This window comes from Jaculus jaculus, chromosome 15 (assembly GCF_020740685.1).
Source record: "Jaculus jaculus isolate mJacJac1 chromosome 15, mJacJac1.mat.Y.cur, whole genome shotgun sequence".
Taxonomy (NCBI): Eukaryota; Metazoa; Chordata; class Mammalia; order Rodentia; family Dipodidae; genus Jaculus; species Jaculus jaculus.
Genome location: NC_059116.1, coordinates 12,422,648 through 12,441,413, shown reverse-complemented (window position 1 = coordinate 12,441,413; position 18,766 = coordinate 12,422,648). Strand labels below are relative to the sequence as shown.

At 40.3% G+C, this 18,766-nt stretch overlaps 1 protein-coding gene across 2 annotated transcripts in view; it reads left to right on the top strand.

Annotated features, from left to right (window-relative positions):
* Tmx3 (thioredoxin related transmembrane protein 3) overlaps window positions 1-11,634 on the top strand; it is a 34,547-nt gene extending 22,913 nt beyond the window's left edge. For both annotated transcript variants that reach the window (XM_004654637.2, XM_045134968.1), the window contains exons 11-16: window positions 563-620; window positions 798-851; window positions 2,098-2,154; window positions 4,420-4,549; window positions 6,626-6,694; window positions 8,538-11,634. In XM_004654637.2, the coding sequence (XP_004654694.2) occupies window positions 563-620; window positions 798-851; window positions 2,098-2,154; window positions 4,420-4,549; window positions 6,626-6,694; window positions 8,538-8,795 (626 nt within the window). In that variant the 3' untranslated portion in view covers window positions 8,796-11,634. The remainder of the gene's footprint in view (window positions 1-562; window positions 621-797; window positions 852-2,097; window positions 2,155-4,419; window positions 4,550-6,625; window positions 6,695-8,537) is intronic.
* Window positions 11,635-18,766: the final 7,132 nt, after the last annotated feature.

Sequence of the window (18,766 nt, the reverse complement as noted above, 5' to 3'; positions counted from 1 at the left end):
CGAATGGGTGAGGGTGCCTGACCATTTTGTCTAGGGCTTGGGTAGTGCTTAGAAATCAGCACCGGCACACATGTTATCATGCTACCTTCCCAGACAACATCAACGTAGATCTAGTTCCATTTCAGCTTCAGAAATGGACTCACTTTACGTGTGTGTTAGAGGCATTGTAGTGATCCATTGTACCAAAGGAAATGAGCATGTGAAAGTCATCTTTTATTTACCATTTTGTTTCAGCTGTAACAGTTCTCACAACCTTTAAAGCAACCTATTCTTTTTATGGTTTTAGAAAATAGTATATTTTAGGCTTCCATAAAATAATTAAAATAAATGTTGTTATACATTTATCATCTTATACATTTTAGAAGAGGGAGGAAATTTATGCTTTGCAGATAACTAGTTCATTGATTCAGTCTCCAGACATATTGTACCATAATGTGGTGATTCAGCTTTTGTAAAGGGTGATAAGAATTAAAATCTTGCAGTGTTTGTTGCTAATTCCTTATCAGAATGAAGGTGATGATTGAAGAGTTTGTAATAAGAGCTACATCATTCTTAATTTCAGGAAAGCTTGTGGCCATTGCAGTTATAGATGAGAAGAACACATCACTTGAGCACACCAGGTAGAGTTGCCTTGAAATCATTTTCAGTTTCAGATGTCCTCTGAGGTAAGCTTTGCCTCACTGTAGTTAAACTTGAGGTGTCTTGCTTTTCCCTCAGGATTTAGAAAAGCCAACTGATACTATGAGTAATTACCCTGTTCAGGCAAAGTTGTGACATATTTGTTTGTTCTTCTACAGATTAAAGTCAATTATTCAGGAAGTTGCTAGAGATTACAGAGACCACTTCCATAGGTATGTGCTTACATTCTAGAAGGTTTCTTTTTTTCTTTTTTTTGTTTAATGACATTTTTAGTGTAATCAAACAAAGACAGTAAGGTGGTGGAGGCTCTCTCATCTGAACATCTGAAATCATGAAGTGTTCTTTAATCTGAGAGTGAGTTCGGACGTGGCAGTGAGGAAAAGCCTAATCTGTCCTTGTGGCAGTGGTCAGTGTATGAGATTTCCTTCAGGATGAGAGCATAAGGTGCAGATGGAACACAAGTTAGTTTTGTATTTTAAACTGGTCCCCTTCCCAAGGTAGCCAGTTGTGTATGTGCAAATGTCCCAAAACTTTTAAGAAGTCTGAAATCAAGAAACTTATAGTCCCAAGCATTTTGGGTACAAGACACTCTGCAGTTCATACTCTTCAAGTCTAATCGGGGAATTCCACCAAGTGAGAGGGCGGTGATTCCAGCGTGCACTGCAGTGAGTGGCGGCAGTGATTCCAGCTTGCACTGCAGTGACAGTGGAAATTCCAGTGTGCACTGCAGTGAGTGATGGCAGTGATTCCAGCACACACTGCAGTGAGCAACAGTGGTGATTCCAGCATGCACTGCAGTGAGCAACAGTGGTGATTCCAGCATGCACTGCAGTGAGTGATGGTGGGGATTCCAGCATACACTGCAGCGAGAGACAGTGGTGATTCCAGCATGTACTGCAGTGAGCGACAGCAGTGATTCCAGCATGCACTGCAGCAAGAGACAGTAGTTATTCCAGCTGGCACTGCAGTGAGCAACAGCAGTGGTTCCAGTGTACACTGCACTGAGCAGCAGCAATGATTTTTCAGCATGCACTGCACTGAGTGGCAATGGTGATTCCCACAAGACCTGTCTTAATCTTGAGACACATCTTTGTATTTGAAAGTTAAGGAAATTCCTGTCATTTACACCTGTTTCATGCCTGTTCCCTGGTCCTATTTCATATGCGTCATGGGAAGAAACCAGGAATAAGTATTCATGAATCTGAGATTAAGTTTAAATAGCAGTACAAATCAGAGGTAGACAGTAGATGGCACCTTCTGAAGTCCTATTTTACAGTAATTGGGCCATTTTTCTTTATTTCAAGTAGGAAGCATTCAAATAGTATGTGTGGTGTAGTGAGTCACATGTTACCTGTTTGTGGTTCATGTACGTCCAAGCCCTTGATTCAATCTCTGTTGTACTCTTAACCTTTTATACAATTCCCATACAGTGTTCTTTCTCTGTGTTGTTGTTGTTAGGGACTTTCAGTTTGGCCATATGGATGGAAATGACTACATAAATACCTTGCTGATGGAGTAAGTACTGTGCAGAATGATTTTTCTGTCAATTTATTCACTTTTAAATTTCTTCCATTTCTGAGACATAGGCAGAAAGGCTAGGTAGCTGATTATCAAACCAAAAATAAAAATAAAACTGGTTGTTACATTCTGATGCAGGTATTCTCCCATGAAATATTGTTGTACTTACATTCTCTTTGCTGAGACAAACCACTTGACCAGCACCAGCTTATGGAGGAAAGAATTTATTTCAGGTTCACTGGTATTATTGGGAATCTCATCACAGTGGAGACAAGCTTGGCCACTGGCACACAACTTCCTGTCCATAGCAGAGTGAGGGCTGGCAAGAGCGAGCTGCCTGCGAACACAGTGGGCTGGACTCCGCAACCCACTGTCCTCGCCCAGCAGCACGCCTCCACCGGCTGAGGGCTGACTAGGAAGCTTCATTACAAATGTGAGGCCGTGGGGCTATACGTCTTAATGTATTCTCAAAAGACAGTACTTGAAGACGTGGATCTATTGTAGGTTTTGCCTTTAATAAGTTCACTTTTAATAGGTAATTATTTTACTAAATAGACATTTTAGCTTTTAAAGTCAAATGTATTCTAGAAAATATTCTAATACACTACTAAAAATTCATGAAAAGTACGAGCATTTACAAAATATAATGCCAGACTTATATGCTGTGAAATCAACTAAAGGAAAATAAAGTGTGTCATAACTAAAGATGTTTGAGACCGAGATTTTTATTTTTATTTATTTATTTTTTTGTAGGTAGGGTCTCACTTTAGCCCAGGCTGACCTGGAATTCACTATGGAGGGTGGCCTCGAACTCTCGGCAATCCTCCTACCTCTGCCTCCTGAGTGCTGGGATTAAAGGCATGTGCCATCATGTCCTGCTATGAGACTGAGATTTTAATGCTCAGAACAACATGGAAAACACTTCTTACATATTTCCTATGGTTTGTGGAACAGCTTATTCATAGGAGTTGTTTGGTTGGTCTCTCATAAACCTGAACAGAACTGATGTACAGTCTCTTGAAGGGGATTCTGTAATAGAAGTGTAATTCTACCAGGTATCTAGTGAGATGATGACAAGACTGTTTCTTAACATCCTTTGCAATAAGATGACATGATTCAGTAAAACAGCATTGCAACATGCTAAAGCAGTTTTGTTCCAATAAACAACTTTACCCAAGATGGTATTCAGAAAATCTAGCAATAGGTTAACAATTCTTTAACAAGTAACAAGTGCTGTTGAGAGAACATACCCTTAAATTGTTGGGTTTGAAGGGAATGCTAGCTTTTGTCCCAGGGACAAATCCCTGAGGCACCAACTCACTAGGAGATAAGATTTATTCCAACTGGTGGGCTGCAAGTTCCAGCGTCTGGCTGGCTGCACTGCCCCAGAACAAGGACAAGGGGACACTCAGCGCCACGGCGGTGCAAGGGGGAAGGACGACACGGCCAAGAAGCAGAAAGAAACAAGAAGGGAAGAAATGGCGAGACCGATCCCCAAACAGCACATCACCAGCGACTCACCACCTCAAGCTAGGCATTCCCTCTTAGACATTCCACCACTTACAAAAGTCACCTTACCAGCTGGGGACCAAGCCTTCAGCACATGAACCTTGCAGACGTTTCACATCCATGCTCCTATGCTAGGATGTGATCTCGTGAATGTATATTTGAAAATATGTGTATTCTGTTGCTGTCGGGTAACGTCCAAAACACTGTAGTACAGAGTTCACAATAGAGTTGATTGAATACATGTCATATGCAAAGTATACTAGTGAAAGTTTAGTCTGATTGTCCTCATGTAATCTGTGTAGCAGGAGAACTATTCATTGTGTTCCTTTTTGTATATGAAAAATGTTGAAGCAAAGCTGTAGATTGAGACACAGCACTATGACACTGGAGACCATACTCTACGCTTCCCTGTCTTCTACTTTCCTGGGAGCTGTCTAGATGAGGTGGGGTTGTATATGATTAACATTCATGCCACCGAAAGATAATGTGGGAAGGAACATTGAACCTCTGTATACCATAACTTTGGAAATTTAACTGTGATTATTCAGCTGTCTATTGTGTATTAGCACATTCTCATATAATAGTAATTAGTGGTGGACTTTTATGTAAAAATTGAAATTTTCTTAGAGTCAACTTGAGTAATGCTACTAAAAATAGCTCCTCTATGTAACTATGGTTACTGAGATATAAATAAGTACCAAAATCTTTGTTACCACGGTGTAGAATAAAAGTTTTGATTTCTTATATTTTCAGTGAATTGACAGTCCCAACTGTCGTTGTCCTGAATACTTCAAACCAACAATATTTTCTGCTGGATAGACATATTAAGGACACCAGTGACATGGTTGAGTTTATCAACAGTATTTTGGATGGCACAGTGCAGGTAGGTAGTTGATCTCCACTGCACAGGTACAAGAGCTGTGCCATTACTCGTACTCTGAAAGGAGTTCCCATCTCTGGGTGTGAGTGGGAGTCTCTCCTGTGCAATGCTGGCTACTGCCTCAAGCACTCACACTCTCCAGTTGCAGATGGTTCTAGTGTGGCAGAGGTTGCTCTGAGATAGAAATGCCTTGCTAGGGGTTATTTTGAGGCTTTTTGGTTATAGTGATGAAAAGTGGTGGTATTTATGGTTGTGCTGGAACTTTTAGAGGCCTGCACTGTGGAGTGACCTCACAGTAAGCCTTCCACACACAAAGACCTTTCTGGGTTAGTTCCAGTAGGCTAGAAAATTGGTTATCTAAGAAAACCTGGGGCTGGAGAGATGGCTTACCGGTTAAACGCCTGCCTATGAAGCCTAAGTACCCCGGTTCGAGGCTTGATTCCCCAGGATCCACGTTAGTCAGATGCACAAGGGGGCACATGCATTTGGAATTCATCTGCAGTAGCTGGAAGCCCTGGCGCACCCATTCTCTCTCTGCCTCTTTGTCTGTCGCTCTCAAGTAAATAAATAAAAATAAACCAAAAAAATTTAACAAAAAAGAAAACCTGTAAACCTACCAGTTTTTTAAGAGATAAAGAAATAATCTAAAGCCCTAGCAAAGAGAGTTCTTACTGAAATCCTATAAAATATTTGTCAAAAATACTTCCTTTCTGGCTGCCTGCCTTCCTTCCCTCTTTCTTTCATTTGTTTTCTTTTTGTTTGCTTATAAATCTTACTGAAGTATGTCCCAGATAGATTGACTGAAGTATGTCCCAGATAGATTGCAGCTCATATTAAGTATTATGAAATCACTACTGGTTGTAACCAGCACAGTCTTTAATTCAATAAGCTAAATAAGGAAGCATGAGTCTTCATTGCTTTCATAAAGTTTAACCAATTTTTTGATACATTTGGTTTACTTTACACAAGCTATTTGAAAGACCAACAAGCTTACATATCTTGGTTTGAAGTCTAGAAGTTTAGAAAATGTTCTTTATTCTGTAGGGGAGATATGGGAATTTGGGGTGTCTTGGAGAGCATTGGAGCCTTTTCTGTTCTTGGTGTGTAACCCAAGGAGTTAACGTGCCAGACAGTCACAGTCACACAAAACCTCCACTGAGTTAGTGGCTTCCGTGTTCTTGCCTTAGAAATCCACACACCATAGAGGGTTCAGAAAGATTTTACCATAGAGCTCAGGAGAAAGAGATGAGGGGTGCCCAGAGATGGAAAAGCAGCGAAGTTAGAGTCTTGGGGTTAATGAAGCTTGACTGGGTGGAGGAATGTGCAGGTCAGTCTGGTGATTTAAATCTCACATGTTTCTAGGGAAGGGAACCTCAAGGGATAAAGAAAAACCTCATCTTGTAAATCTTCATGTGCCTGAGGAGAGGAACTCCTTTAAGAGAAGGGGAGATAAGGAAAAAACAGATTGTCTGTTATAAGCTCAAGGACATTTCCTGCTTTTAGCCAAGGGGGGTGGGAACCTCTTCACTGATTCTCTTCAGTGGCAATTTTATATTTGTGGAAATGATATCTTGGTAGAAGTGGAGCTCACCTGTAGGAGTGAGAATCCTTCTTTGTGTAATGTAGTGGATGAAGCCCGACTTACAGCTCTCAGCAGTACAGAGATGGCATTGGCCCTGCGGTTTAGGAATCTGGCAGTGAGCATCCTTCTACAAAGCCAGATGCAGGGGCTTCTTTTCACCAGGAATATTTCTTTGAGCCACTCAGCATGTTGCTGCATTTCCTCTGGAACACTCACCCTCACTGGTCGCAAAGGTAAACTGCAGCAGTCTGGCTAAATGATCCCAGCTAAACTCCAGACATGGGCAGGCCTGAGCTGGGTGGGTGAGGAGAGAATGGATTCTTCATAGAACTGGTATGATAACATGAGAAGGCAGTACTGTGAGATGGAGAGAGAAATAAGTTTTAATACTTGACACTTTTGGTGGTGTGTATAGCATTTAAGCTGCAGTTAACTATTGCATAGAAGCTTGGAATAATAAAGTTTGAGTAACATTTCCTTTTGTTTTACAACTGAAGGCCCAAGGAGGTGACAGCATCTTGCAGAGATTAAGAAGGATAGCATTTGATGCCAAGTCCACAGTTGTGGTGAGTTTTGACAGTTACATCTGTGTCCTGGTACCTAGGAAAGTGAGGTTCATTATCACTAACATTGGTGAACTCTATCTTATGAAAGATTAGGATGAAATACATCTTAAATTTTCAGGCTGTAAACTAGTCTCTATTCACATTAAGAAAACATTTTCTCTATTTCTATGATTGGTGAGTCACAAATTTCAGAATCATGTTGATAATATGACAGGTGACTTTCCTTGACCTGACATGTGAAGGTGTTACTAGGCTTCTGTCATTTTGATGAAACTGTAGATGCCATGAGTTTTTGCTTCCATTAATTGTTATCTTGTATAAATGGCTTATTTTTTTTTAATTGAAGTCAGTTACTCCTTTGTGTGGTTGAAATAACTTAGATCTTAAAGTTTTAACATCCACATGACCAATGCTTTTTCCAGTTGGTAAATAATTAGAGTCATGTACAGATGTTCTCAGCCTCCCGCTTTTCTCTTTCTCTTCTGTCTGTCTTTTGTTCTTTCTGTTCTTCACCTCCTTGAGAAGTGTATTTAATGGTAAAATTCACACGTGATGGTCCAACCTTTTCCAGGACTTGTTTCCATCGTTGCTCACCACAGTTGTCTGTCATTGCTGCACCCCCCCCCCCCATACAGCCTCTGTCTTGGTGAGAGGCAGGTGTGAGGAGGCTGAGTGTCACCGACGTAGCCTCCTGTTCACCAGGCATGTTTGCTTTCCCGTTACTGCGTGAGCTGCACAGTGGCTCCTGCCTTCCCCGGCTCCCATGCTTTCTCCTTCCTGGGCTCCAGTCAGTTCTGTGCACCACTGCATGGTTAATGTGACTGGTACCAGCAGCTCTGTGCACACATCAGAAGGCCACCATCTGCTGTAATTCCTCACTGGCTTTTGGATTGTGCTGAGGTTTCTAGGCGATAATTGCTGATTCACTTCCATTACTTAGCTCTGTTTCTTTGTGTATCATCCATTTACTCCCAACTCCAAGTATATGCATATTCTATAGAGCCTTTTACTTCAGCTTAGAGTGAACCTCAGTCCTCTGGACTGTTCTGTAGCCTTCGCACACATCTTAGTGGAAAAACATGTTCCAAAAAGTTACTTTTCTGAGAACTGTAGAACTAGCACATAAATTGGTGGGAATTAGTGAGTTCTTGTGGCTTTACTTTATCCAGATTAAGTAGAATGTTGACATGGCATATGAAGTGAATGTGTATGCTTGTTTGCATGGCAAAGAACTTAGTCTTCACAAGCAGAATCATGTAGTTCTGCAAGTGGCTTTAATGCTGGTAAATATAAAATCACAACCACAGTGAATAGTATGGGGAAATAGATGCTTTGAGAAAGTATAGGGGGGTGTCATTCCTTTTTGTGCTTTCCATAACTACTGGTTCTTTGGTGTTTGCTGGTGTTCTTTCATTCTTCTTTCTCTGTCTCACTCATCTGTGTATGCATGAATAGAGAAGCCTGTCTCTCATACTGTCCTGATCATGATAGCTGTTGTTCAGGTGTTGTTGTTGTTCTCCTCCTCCCTCTCCCCCTCCCCTCCCCCTCTTCCTCCTCCTCCTCCTTCTCTCTCTCTCTCTCTCTCTTTCTCTCTCTCTCTCTCTCACACACACACACACACACATATGCACGCATGTACACACATGCATATATGCATTAATAGAGAAGTTCTATCTCTCAGAGGGTCCTGATCATGGTAGTTATTATCCAGAGATTAACAATTATTCACTGGGATGAAAATATTAAGTAGCAGTAGTAAGAAATCTGTGGTGTTTTAAAATTCATATCATGCTTTTTATATCAAAATTCCATCTGACCACAATTGAGGCCTCCCTGTCTGCAGTCTATCTTCAGGAGCTCTCCCCTCATGGGCTGCTTTCTCTTCGGCCTGCCCCTGGGTGTCATCAGCATCATGTGCTACGGGATCTATACAGCCGACACAGATGGAGGGTACATAGAAGAGCGCTACGAAGTGTCCAAAGGAGAGATGGAAAGCCAGGGCCAGATAGAAGACAGCCAGGAGCAAGAGGCAAGCAGTGAGGGGTCCCAGGTGCCTCCTGTGCCAGAGCCTAAAGATGTATTAGAGAAGAAGAAAGATTGAGACTTTACAAATACAGAGTATTTGATAGGATTTCAAATTATTAAAGAGTCTATTTATTGAATCTAGAGATTTAATCATGATCCTTACAGAAAAGAACATGTTATTTGTATTTTGCTATAACAACTGCATGGATTAAAATAGTCCTTCCATAAATGGGAAATGTGTGGAGGAAAGCGATAGTTTGTCCAAAATAAAGTCACATTACTCCATCAGTTTTCCTGACAGATGCTGTTCTACCTGGCCAGCTCCATGCGTGTTTCTCAATCTGAATATTCATAACATTTATATGAATGAAGTAAGTCTTCAAAATGTAGGTAATTTAAGAAAAACTACTAAACATTTCCCATGTATCAATTTTAAGATTCTGAAAATGTGGTTTTATATAAGATAGTGATTTTATTTTATTAGTTTTTAAAGGAGAAGAAATGTTGCTTTGTACCTTTATACGCAGTTGGGGTTATAACGTGTTTGTATGGGCCCATGCCAGAGGGAAGAGCGACATGATGGACTTCACACAATACCCAGGCCCGCGGGAGCAGCGGCTCTGGCCACGCCCTCCGCGCGGCGCTCTTCAGCCGTGTCCCTCCCGCAGGAGGGCAGCGCCCTCTCCGTCTACCTGCTCCGGCCACAGCAGCCTTGCATTCTTGTGCTCCATTTTTATTTTATGCCTGGGCTAAAAGTTCTAAAATCATTTAAAAAACAATCTGTGTTCTAAAAGATCATGTAAGTTTATGATATGTAAACTTCATAAGTACTTCTGGTCCAAAAATGTGTGTATGCGTGTCTGTGTTTGTACACATAAAATCTGTCACCCATCTCTTATGGGGTGCACAGCATGCCTGGGACCTGAGCAGTGAGAAAGAGACGGGGGTTCTCTTCTTCGTTCTTTCATCCCTGTCACCCCACTGGTGAGCACCTCTCAGCTTCTCCATGACACAGTCATGCAGGAATTCCATTCCAAGCCATGTTTAAAAGTGGGAATTTTGTGATGGGTTTGGCATGTTTATTACTTTGTAGTTTTGAGGCCTTGATTTTAGCTATGTTTAGAATTTTTGTTACATAAGTGTTCATTTGGAAGGTTATTTGAATAATTTATTTGTCCTTTGTAAAGGATGTATGGGACATTTTAAAATATGTAATTTATGGTCCTGACAGAAGTTATTTAGGGCTTCAGTTTCTAGGGGGAGCATCTCTTAATTGCTTCTGATACAAAACAGCTCAGAAGTGACCCAGAACTCATCTATGTTACTTAGTCAGTAATCATCAGTGATTGGTTGTGTCCATGAGCTTTTTTCATGTTTAATACTCAAATACCCATTCCTGATAGTTGGTGCCCTGTCATGTGATAATGAAACAAATATGCATTCACAGGGACTTTCAGGAAAAATTAGAAAGAAATAGTCTCAGATGGAACCTGGAGATGGGTACTGTTACATTAATAAGTAGATCCCTCTCCACAGCACCAGGAGAGATTCCCAAGCTTGTGTTGAATGGTGAAAACCTTAAGTACACGCATATGCCTCATTCAATACTCTAAATTGTCTGCTCAGAAAGACACAAGGAGTAGAGTAACCTTGACCTTCTCCCTTCGTGTCTGTCACTAGCCAGTGCTGTCAGTCATCTCCCGTGAGCGGAATCTCAGTGAAGTGCAACTTGTGTCCACACACAGCACCGAGGTCGTCCTGGTAACCTGTGGTACTATTCCTTGTGAGGAATGCCTTAGCTCTCATGTCCTTTTCACAACCTGACTGTTGCCTCATTCCATTTGTACTGTTAAAATGTGTTCATTGGGAAAATCTGAGTGAATAATAATCTTTTTGTATTAAAATTTTACATTTTATTTGTTTCTACTTTGATACATTTTTATTTATGTTGTCAAATGCCTCAAACAACAGATATTAAAAACCAAGTAGTGAGATTTTTCCCTTCGATAGGATGTCAGAGCTTTACTCTGAACATTTTCATGACACAAAAATACTTCAGAGACAAGGCAAATTTCTTAATGCCATCAGGATATATGATGTTCTTACCCAATGTGTCTTCAATTAAACACTCATAATAGACCCCTTCAGGAAATTGATATTCCTCCTTTTCTTTCAGACTTGCAATGATGATGTCTTTCTCATTTCTGAATTTGATATTGTAGATCCTTCCTAATTCTGGTGCTCAAACAATATTTAACAATATTTCTAAGAGAGAAAGTACATGTTTTTATCAAGTTCTGTACACACCCATCGTACCCTAAAATCCTTATTTCATTGTATGCATCAATACTTTTATACCTCCTATGTTGAAAACATGTTTGAGATTGATTAGGCCTGGAATTTTTGTTTTCTTCACATATAGTACTTTCTGGTACCTGGTTTAGAAGTAACATAGGTGCCAAATATCAGAAGGCTGAGGGAAGGGTCTTGGCTAAAGCAGTTGTCTCCAGTGTTGACATGTAAGTGGTCCATAATATTTCTAATATTTTGATTTCAGGGTCTTGGTTTTAGGCTTGCAAAACAATATTTTCCTCATTGCTTAATATGACATGGAAGTAGGACAGGGGAAAATTGCTCAGCCCTTATGCAGAAATGTTAACTATGTGAGATATTATGACTATCAAATGAAGGCGTTAAGTTTGCCTTTTTACTTTTATAAATCTATATTTTTTCCTGAATGTGTTTTGAGTCCAAGAGTCGGTAAAAAATAATAATAATTTTCTACTTTGAACTAAAAGCTATAGAGGTTTTTGAAAGTCTGTATTCCTACTAACTTGTTGGATCATGATAGACTGCCTTGTGGCAACAATTGTAAAACCTTTGTTTTTTCCAAAATAAAGTAATTCAAAACATAATTTCATAATTGTTATTTTTGCTATTTATCTTCCAGCAGTTTGGCATACTCTACACAAGCAAAAGGAGAAGCTGATCTTCTACAGAGTATTTATTTCTGATATTAAGTTATGCATAATAAGAAAAAACAGAATTTTCAATTTTAAGCTGGCTTGGGAGGGGATTGTAGCCTAATTCCTTTAATTTATTTCTGTTTATTTTTATTTATTTATTTGAGCATGACAGACAGACAGAGAAAGAGTCAGATAGATGGAGAATGGGCATGCCAGGGCCTCCAGCCACTGCAAACAAACTCCAGATGCATGTGCCCCCTTGTGCATCTGGCTTGTGTGTGTCCTGGGGAATCAAGCCTTGAACTGGGGTCCTTAGGCTTCACAGGCAAGTGCTTAACCACTAAGCCATCTCTCCAGCCCCCAGACCTGATAATTTTTAAATACTAATTTTGCTTGTCTGTTAATGAGAGAGAAAAAGGCAGATAGAGGATGGACATGTCAGGGCCTTTAGCCGCTGCAGATGAACTGTAGGCTCATGTGTCACTTAGTGTGTCTGCCTCATGTGGGTACTGGGGAGTCGAACCTGGGTTTGTAGGCAAGCCACTTAACCCCTAAGCCATCTCTCCAGCCCAAATACTAATTTTTTTCAAAGGCTCCCTCAATCATTGTACCGAAATTACAGTTTAGAAGAGCTGGGTTTGAAATTGGTCTGCTTAATTATGATCCTGAACTTTGATGTTGACACCTCACTTCCATTGTCAGTGAGCCTTGGGTCTGGTGAGAGTGAGCCTCTGTTGTGTTTTACTTGTTTTGCGTCAAGTGAGGAGTGTGCATGATGGAAACACTTACGTGGGTGTATATTCGGAGCCATTTCATCAAGTTACCTGTGACCTACCTCTGGCTTGCTAAGATTACATGAGGCGTATTCAGAACTCTTGACTGGCATAGAGGTCACAGTTCATTAACTTGTCTTCCTGGTTTAACTGACTTCTTGCTTCAACTAGAACTTCTGTCAACCTTACAACAGAGAAAACCCAAGCCGTTAAAAATGTGAATCCATTATATATGTAAACTGGGCTACTTTTTGCAATTTTAAATTCTAACATTTTCTCTTATAGAAATTTAAAAAAACCTTGACATTAAACAACTACAAATATTTAGGTTTAGACATCTGTGAAAATCCCCTTCTGTGCTTCTAGTGAAAATGAATACACACCAGAGGGCATAACTGCCTAGAAAGACTATTGATTGATGCCTGTGAATAGCTTATTTAGATAGATTTGTGTGGGATGAGGCAGATGTAGGTTTGAATGTTGAATACAGATTGCCAAATTATTTTTCTGCCAGCATTCCTGACTAGTCAAGCCTTCAACTTTTCTCTATGTCCACCTCCTATAAACTTAAGCAGTATTTTAATCAAGCAGTAAAAAGCTAGTGATCATTCTCATGATTTATTCTTTCAGTGGGTTTTCATGAAATGTCTTCTCTGTTCAGCTGCAGATAAATCAGCAACAGTGAGCATCAGTTGTTGGAGTGTAAGCCACTGCAATGGGTAATCAGTCCTTAAATTGCTCAGTTTGAAGTGATTTTTTTTTTTTTCCTGTTTCCCTTCTCATATAATCTCTTGCTTAACATAGAAGGGTTACAGAGGAGGCTAAGTGGTTAAGGCAAAAAGGAACACATCAGCTCTTTTCAGATAGTGAAGGGTGCAGATTTACTCCATGTATCTGCTCCTGTGGCCATTTCTACAATGAGGGTCCAGGGAGCTTGAGTCGAGTTCAGGGTCAGGAAACACTGAGCAAAAGGAATATTCTGAGAGAAGCATGATCCCATGCCACTGAGACAAGCACAAAAGCCACACTCTATATCCAGTTATACCACAGCCCGTTCTCAAAGCAACAAATACCCAAAATTTAGTTCACTGATGCATTCAACTGTATGTAGATAGATGAGAAGTCCATGGAGCGGAGGAATTCAGAGACAGTATTTCTTTTTCCACTCAAACTCATATGAAAATACACCTTTGATTTGGTTTATGTAAATGAGTATATTTTTTTTCATGTGAATTGTGCAGCACCACAGTTGCTGTTTTATATGTATTTTACGTTAGCCCCACAAATTCTTTTCCTGTATGAACCCAGCCAAAAAATACAGTAATTATATGAAAATGCCCATATAACAAATATTCCATATAAATGGTAAATAAATCTGTCTTAAATCCCTTTGTTTTTTCTATAAAACTGATGACCAGGATATTTTTACACAAATTCTGAACTGTTAGCATTTAAGTTTTAAGAGTGTGACTTTATGAAAGTGTACTGTCATCAGTAATTCAGGGGCTGGATTGATGGCTTAGTAGTTAAGGCACTTGCCTTAACTACTTACCTTGGTTTGATGCCCTAGGACCCACGTAAGCCAGATGCACAAGGTGGTACACACCTCTGGACTCATTTGCAGCAGCTGGAGGCCCTGGTATACCCATTCTCTCCTCTCTCATTCTGCCTCTTTCTCTCAATAATGAATAAATAATTTAAAAATAATTCAGATAATCAGATGACTTATTAGATAAAAGATATTTATGAAACATTTTGGTAAAGGCTTAATTTTGCAATGTATCTTTTTTTTTTTTAGCATCCCTTGTTCAGAGGATAACTTTAATTATATTTTATGGGCTGGAGGGATGGCTTAGTTTAAGGCATTTGCCTGCAAAGCCAAAGGACCCAGGTTCGATCCCCCAGGACCCACATTAGCCAGATGCACAAGGGGGCACAAGCGTCTGAAGTTCATTTGCAGTGGCTGGAAGCCCTGGCACACCCATTCTCTCTCCTTTCTCTGTCAAATAAATAAATAAAAATAAAAGTATATTCTATTTATTTGAGAGTGAGAAAAACAAAGAGAGAGAGAGGGAGAGAATGAGCGTGCCAGGGCCTCCAGCCACTACAAACGAGAACTTCAGATATGTGTGACTCCTTGTCATGTGGCTTACATGGGACCTGGAGAATCAAACTGGGATGCTTTGGCTTTGCAGGCAAACACCTTAACTGCTAAGCTATCTCTCCAGCCCTGGCAATATGTTTTTAAAAATTACATAAACATTAAACTTAAGTTACCCACTAAACTTAATAATTGCGGCTTGAAAGCATAAACCATGCAAGATATGTTCAACTTGTATTAAAGTGTATTTATCAGTTAGATATTTATGCTTGAGAACATTTTGAATGCAAATACATTAGTGATGTCATTACAATGCAAATTTCTTAATTATATAGGATTAGCACATGAATTCTACAGATGGAATTCTAGAATGTAAAGTTAGAGTGGGATTATCTTACTTGAAAATCATATAGATATTGGATTGACTGCAAGAAATTTGCTAAATATTGGCAGTCAAATCTACCCAAGTAATACCCACATGTAATTGGCATTGATTGCTTCTACTTAAATTGGTAGAAGTAACTCATTTGAAAGTGTTTTTAATGTTTCTCTCTCTCTTTCTCCCTCTCTCTCTTTTTTTTTTTTTTTTTTTTTTGCCTTTTCTCATGAAGTTTGTTCTTTATAGCTATTGGTCATATATTCTAAAATATTGAATAACCTTCAAAGTTTTTTTTTTCTCTCCAGCATCATTAAAATAGCAAGTCAAATATTAGTGTGGGAAACATGGCAAAATGTTTTATTTATGTGAAAAATATCCTGAGGGCATTTAGGAAACAGCCTCCTCTCCCACGTAAGGGAAAGATCTTCAGCCACTGATTATGTGTTCTCATAGTGTGTGAGCCAGCCACTTAAGTGGTGGTTTGGAGGGGTACATGTGCCAGTGCCTTAGAGAGAAGCTGCATTTCTGTGATATTCTTCCAGGCATTAGAAGGCAGGTGCAGTCCAAGAGCATGGACCGCTGCCATGGCTGCATCAGCAGTATTCATCCCTGCAAATAGGAATGCAGTTTGTGTCCTACTACTGGGATTAACTTCCGTCCCCATGCCTCCATCCTCCCTCTGCAGATGAGCAGCAGTTTGGCGACTTTAATCAGTTGCTGGTGCTGGTATCTGCATCCAGGTGTCAGACTTTTTGCCTTCGTGTTCGGGAGTTATCTGTAAAGACTGAGAGTAACAGGAAAAGTATTCGCCATAGCCTGCACTGCAAGGGCTGCAGCTGCAGTTGAAAGGGATTTGTGCCCAGCTGAACAAATGAATCAGTCCCATAGAACCTTCCTGGATATCATCCTACCCTCAGTAAAGAGAGGGGTACTCAGCACATAGCAACTAATGTTGCCAGTAATTTTGTGACTTCCCCTACCCCCTTTTCCTTCCCTCCCAAAGCCTTCCCATCCTCTTTTTCTCTCTCCTTTCTTGCCTTCTTTATCTCTTTCTCCTTCTCTCTTTCTTCCTATCTTTCTTTATGTTGACTGTCTACTGCAGTAACCCTTCCTCCCTTTCTCCCCTCTTCCTAGCTTCATTCAAGTACCATGTCCATACCACTGAAACAGCTTACAGTTAACTAAGGTTTACCCAGTTTAGGAACGGCATAGGACAGAGGGTATGTGGCACTTGTCTTTCTGAGCCTGTGTGGCCTCATTTGGCATGTTTTGTTTTTGTTTTTTTATCCCCCAAGTCCCTCCATGTCCCTGCAAACTTTGTTATTTTATTTTTCCTTACCACTGAGCAGAATCCCACTGTGTATGTGTACCACATCTTTATTAGCCATTCATTTGTTGATAGGCATCTGAGCTGAATCTAGTTCCCGGCTATTGTGAAAAGAGCAGAAATGAAAAATGGCTGAGCATGTGCCTCTGTGGTATATAGTAGAGAATTTAATATATGCCCTACAGATTTTTAAAACTACTAAACGTGATGGAACATTCTCATGGCTTTGGGTAAAGTGCAATGGAAGTATTTACAGGTGGATTTGTGAAAGACTATTTCCAATAACCCTAATACCTAAAGGTTTAAGATAAAATCTTGTTACGAAGATACACATTAAAGTTTGGACAAAATTGGCTCATGAGACTTAAAGGGGGTGCTTACCATTAATAATACATGAATAAATTTTATTTAGAAGCCTGAGAAATAGGCTGAAATTTTCAACCATTTTGTTCAACTTGGAAAATAATATATATAGTGTGTGTGTGTAAATACTATATAGTAGTTTTTCAGAGAAGTATTTAATGCCTGAGTTCTGTTGTTTAGTTATATTAGAGTAACATTAATATTCACAAAGATTGAAGCTTAATTTATCAACCAACAGTCTTTGAACCATTCATTGGCTTATAGAAGTGTTCTGTATCACTTTGATGAGAGAGTGCAACTCTCAGTAAACCTATGGTTTACTGGGTCACCTAAAACCTGATGGATAGCTAAGTTCACATGGTCAGTTGGTGGCCAAACATGAAGGTCTGAGCTAGCAATGCCCAGAAGCAAGATAGAAGATATTACTGAGAAAATACCAAGGTTGAGCCATCATTTTACTTTGAAAGCTTCAGCCTTTGAATTATTACAGATCAACCTGCCAAAAGCTTTCAGCAGAATCTCTTCAACCACATAGAAAAATGCCATCACATCCACTAGAACATATGACCAAAATAGTAGTTTGTATTTCTTGTCCAACTTTCTTTTCATCTGAGCCCCACTCTCTGTGGGAAATTCTGGGAGCCCCCTGATAGTATAAGTGTACCCAAATGCAGTCAGTGTATGTGCACTTTGCTTGAGGTAGGGGCTAGACGCCCCAACTTTGTATGTATGTTTGCATCAGTTACTTCCTCTTAACTGGGACAAAATACCAGACTGGGAGAAGCTTCTGGAAGGAATAGAGTTTATTAAATTCTGCTCTCAGAGGGGAAAACATGGCAACAACAAGAAAATTGTTTACATGGTCACATCAGTAGGGGGAGAGGGAATAGTAAAGAGTGATGAATGCTGAAGGCTCACCTAGCTTTCTCCTTTCTATATGGTCTAGGAACCCAGTCCATGGAATGGTTTACATTTAGCATGGGGTCTGCCCACCTCAAGTAACCTAATCTTGAAAACCTTTCAGAGATGAGAGCAGAGATTTAATTCCAGGGTAATTTATAAATCCTGTCAAATCCAGCCAGTGAGTAACGATTGCTGTGTTGGAAGTAGTTACTTTTGCATACTATTGGGCCATTTCATCACGATGTAAGGGTTCTAAATTTTTGTGAAATTTATTTTCTGTCGTCTAATACGCAATGTCTAGTTTCTGCTTCCTGATCACATGGTTGGTTGGCATGGCCTGGGCCTGTCCAGATTCATATATGAAAATTTCTACACCACTGAGTCTCAGATTGTGGTTACATTGGAACATAGGATCTGTGTGGAAGAGGTTAACTCACCGTGTACAAGTAATGCCTTCATAGTAGAACTTTGAACTCAAAACCATTGGAGAGTCACAGGAGAGAGGCAGTGTCCAGAGGCCAAGAAGGACGCACAGGTGACCAGATCTGCCCACAGTTTTTTTAGTGTGGTCTGTATGTGTCTCTGTGTGCAAACACATTCGCGTATGTGTGCACGTGAATACATGCCTGTGTGTGTGCACGTGTGGAATCCAGACATTGACACTGAGAGTCTCCTCAGCTTCTTCAGTCACTCTCCCTTGTGTTCTGAGACAGGTCTCTCACTGAACCTCAAGAGCTCATATTTGGCTACGTTAGATAGCCACCAAGTGCCTGGGATCCCCCCATCTCTACCTCCCTTCACGCTGGAATTACACATGAATACTACCATGCCTGGTTCTTATATGTGTGCTGAAGATCTGAACTCACGTGCTTGTTCTTCAGGTAAGCCTTTTTTTTTTCCCCCATTTATTTGCAAGCAAACACACAGAGATGGTGGGGGGAGGGAGAGAATGGCTGTGCTTGGGCCTCTAGCCACAGTAAGTGAACTCCAGCTGCATGTGTCACTTTGTGCATCTGTCTTTACGGGAGGACTAGGGAATCAAACCTGAGTTGGTAGGTTTTGTAGGCAACACCTTAACGACTGAACCATCTCTCCAGCCCAAAGCAGTTTATGACTCAGCTATCTCCCCAGTACGCTGAGCCAATGTCTTAGTCTTGGACTCCCAGCCTCCAGGATTGTGAGAAAATTAGTAGCTGTTAAGTGTCACCTTCCCAACCAGATATATTATTATGACA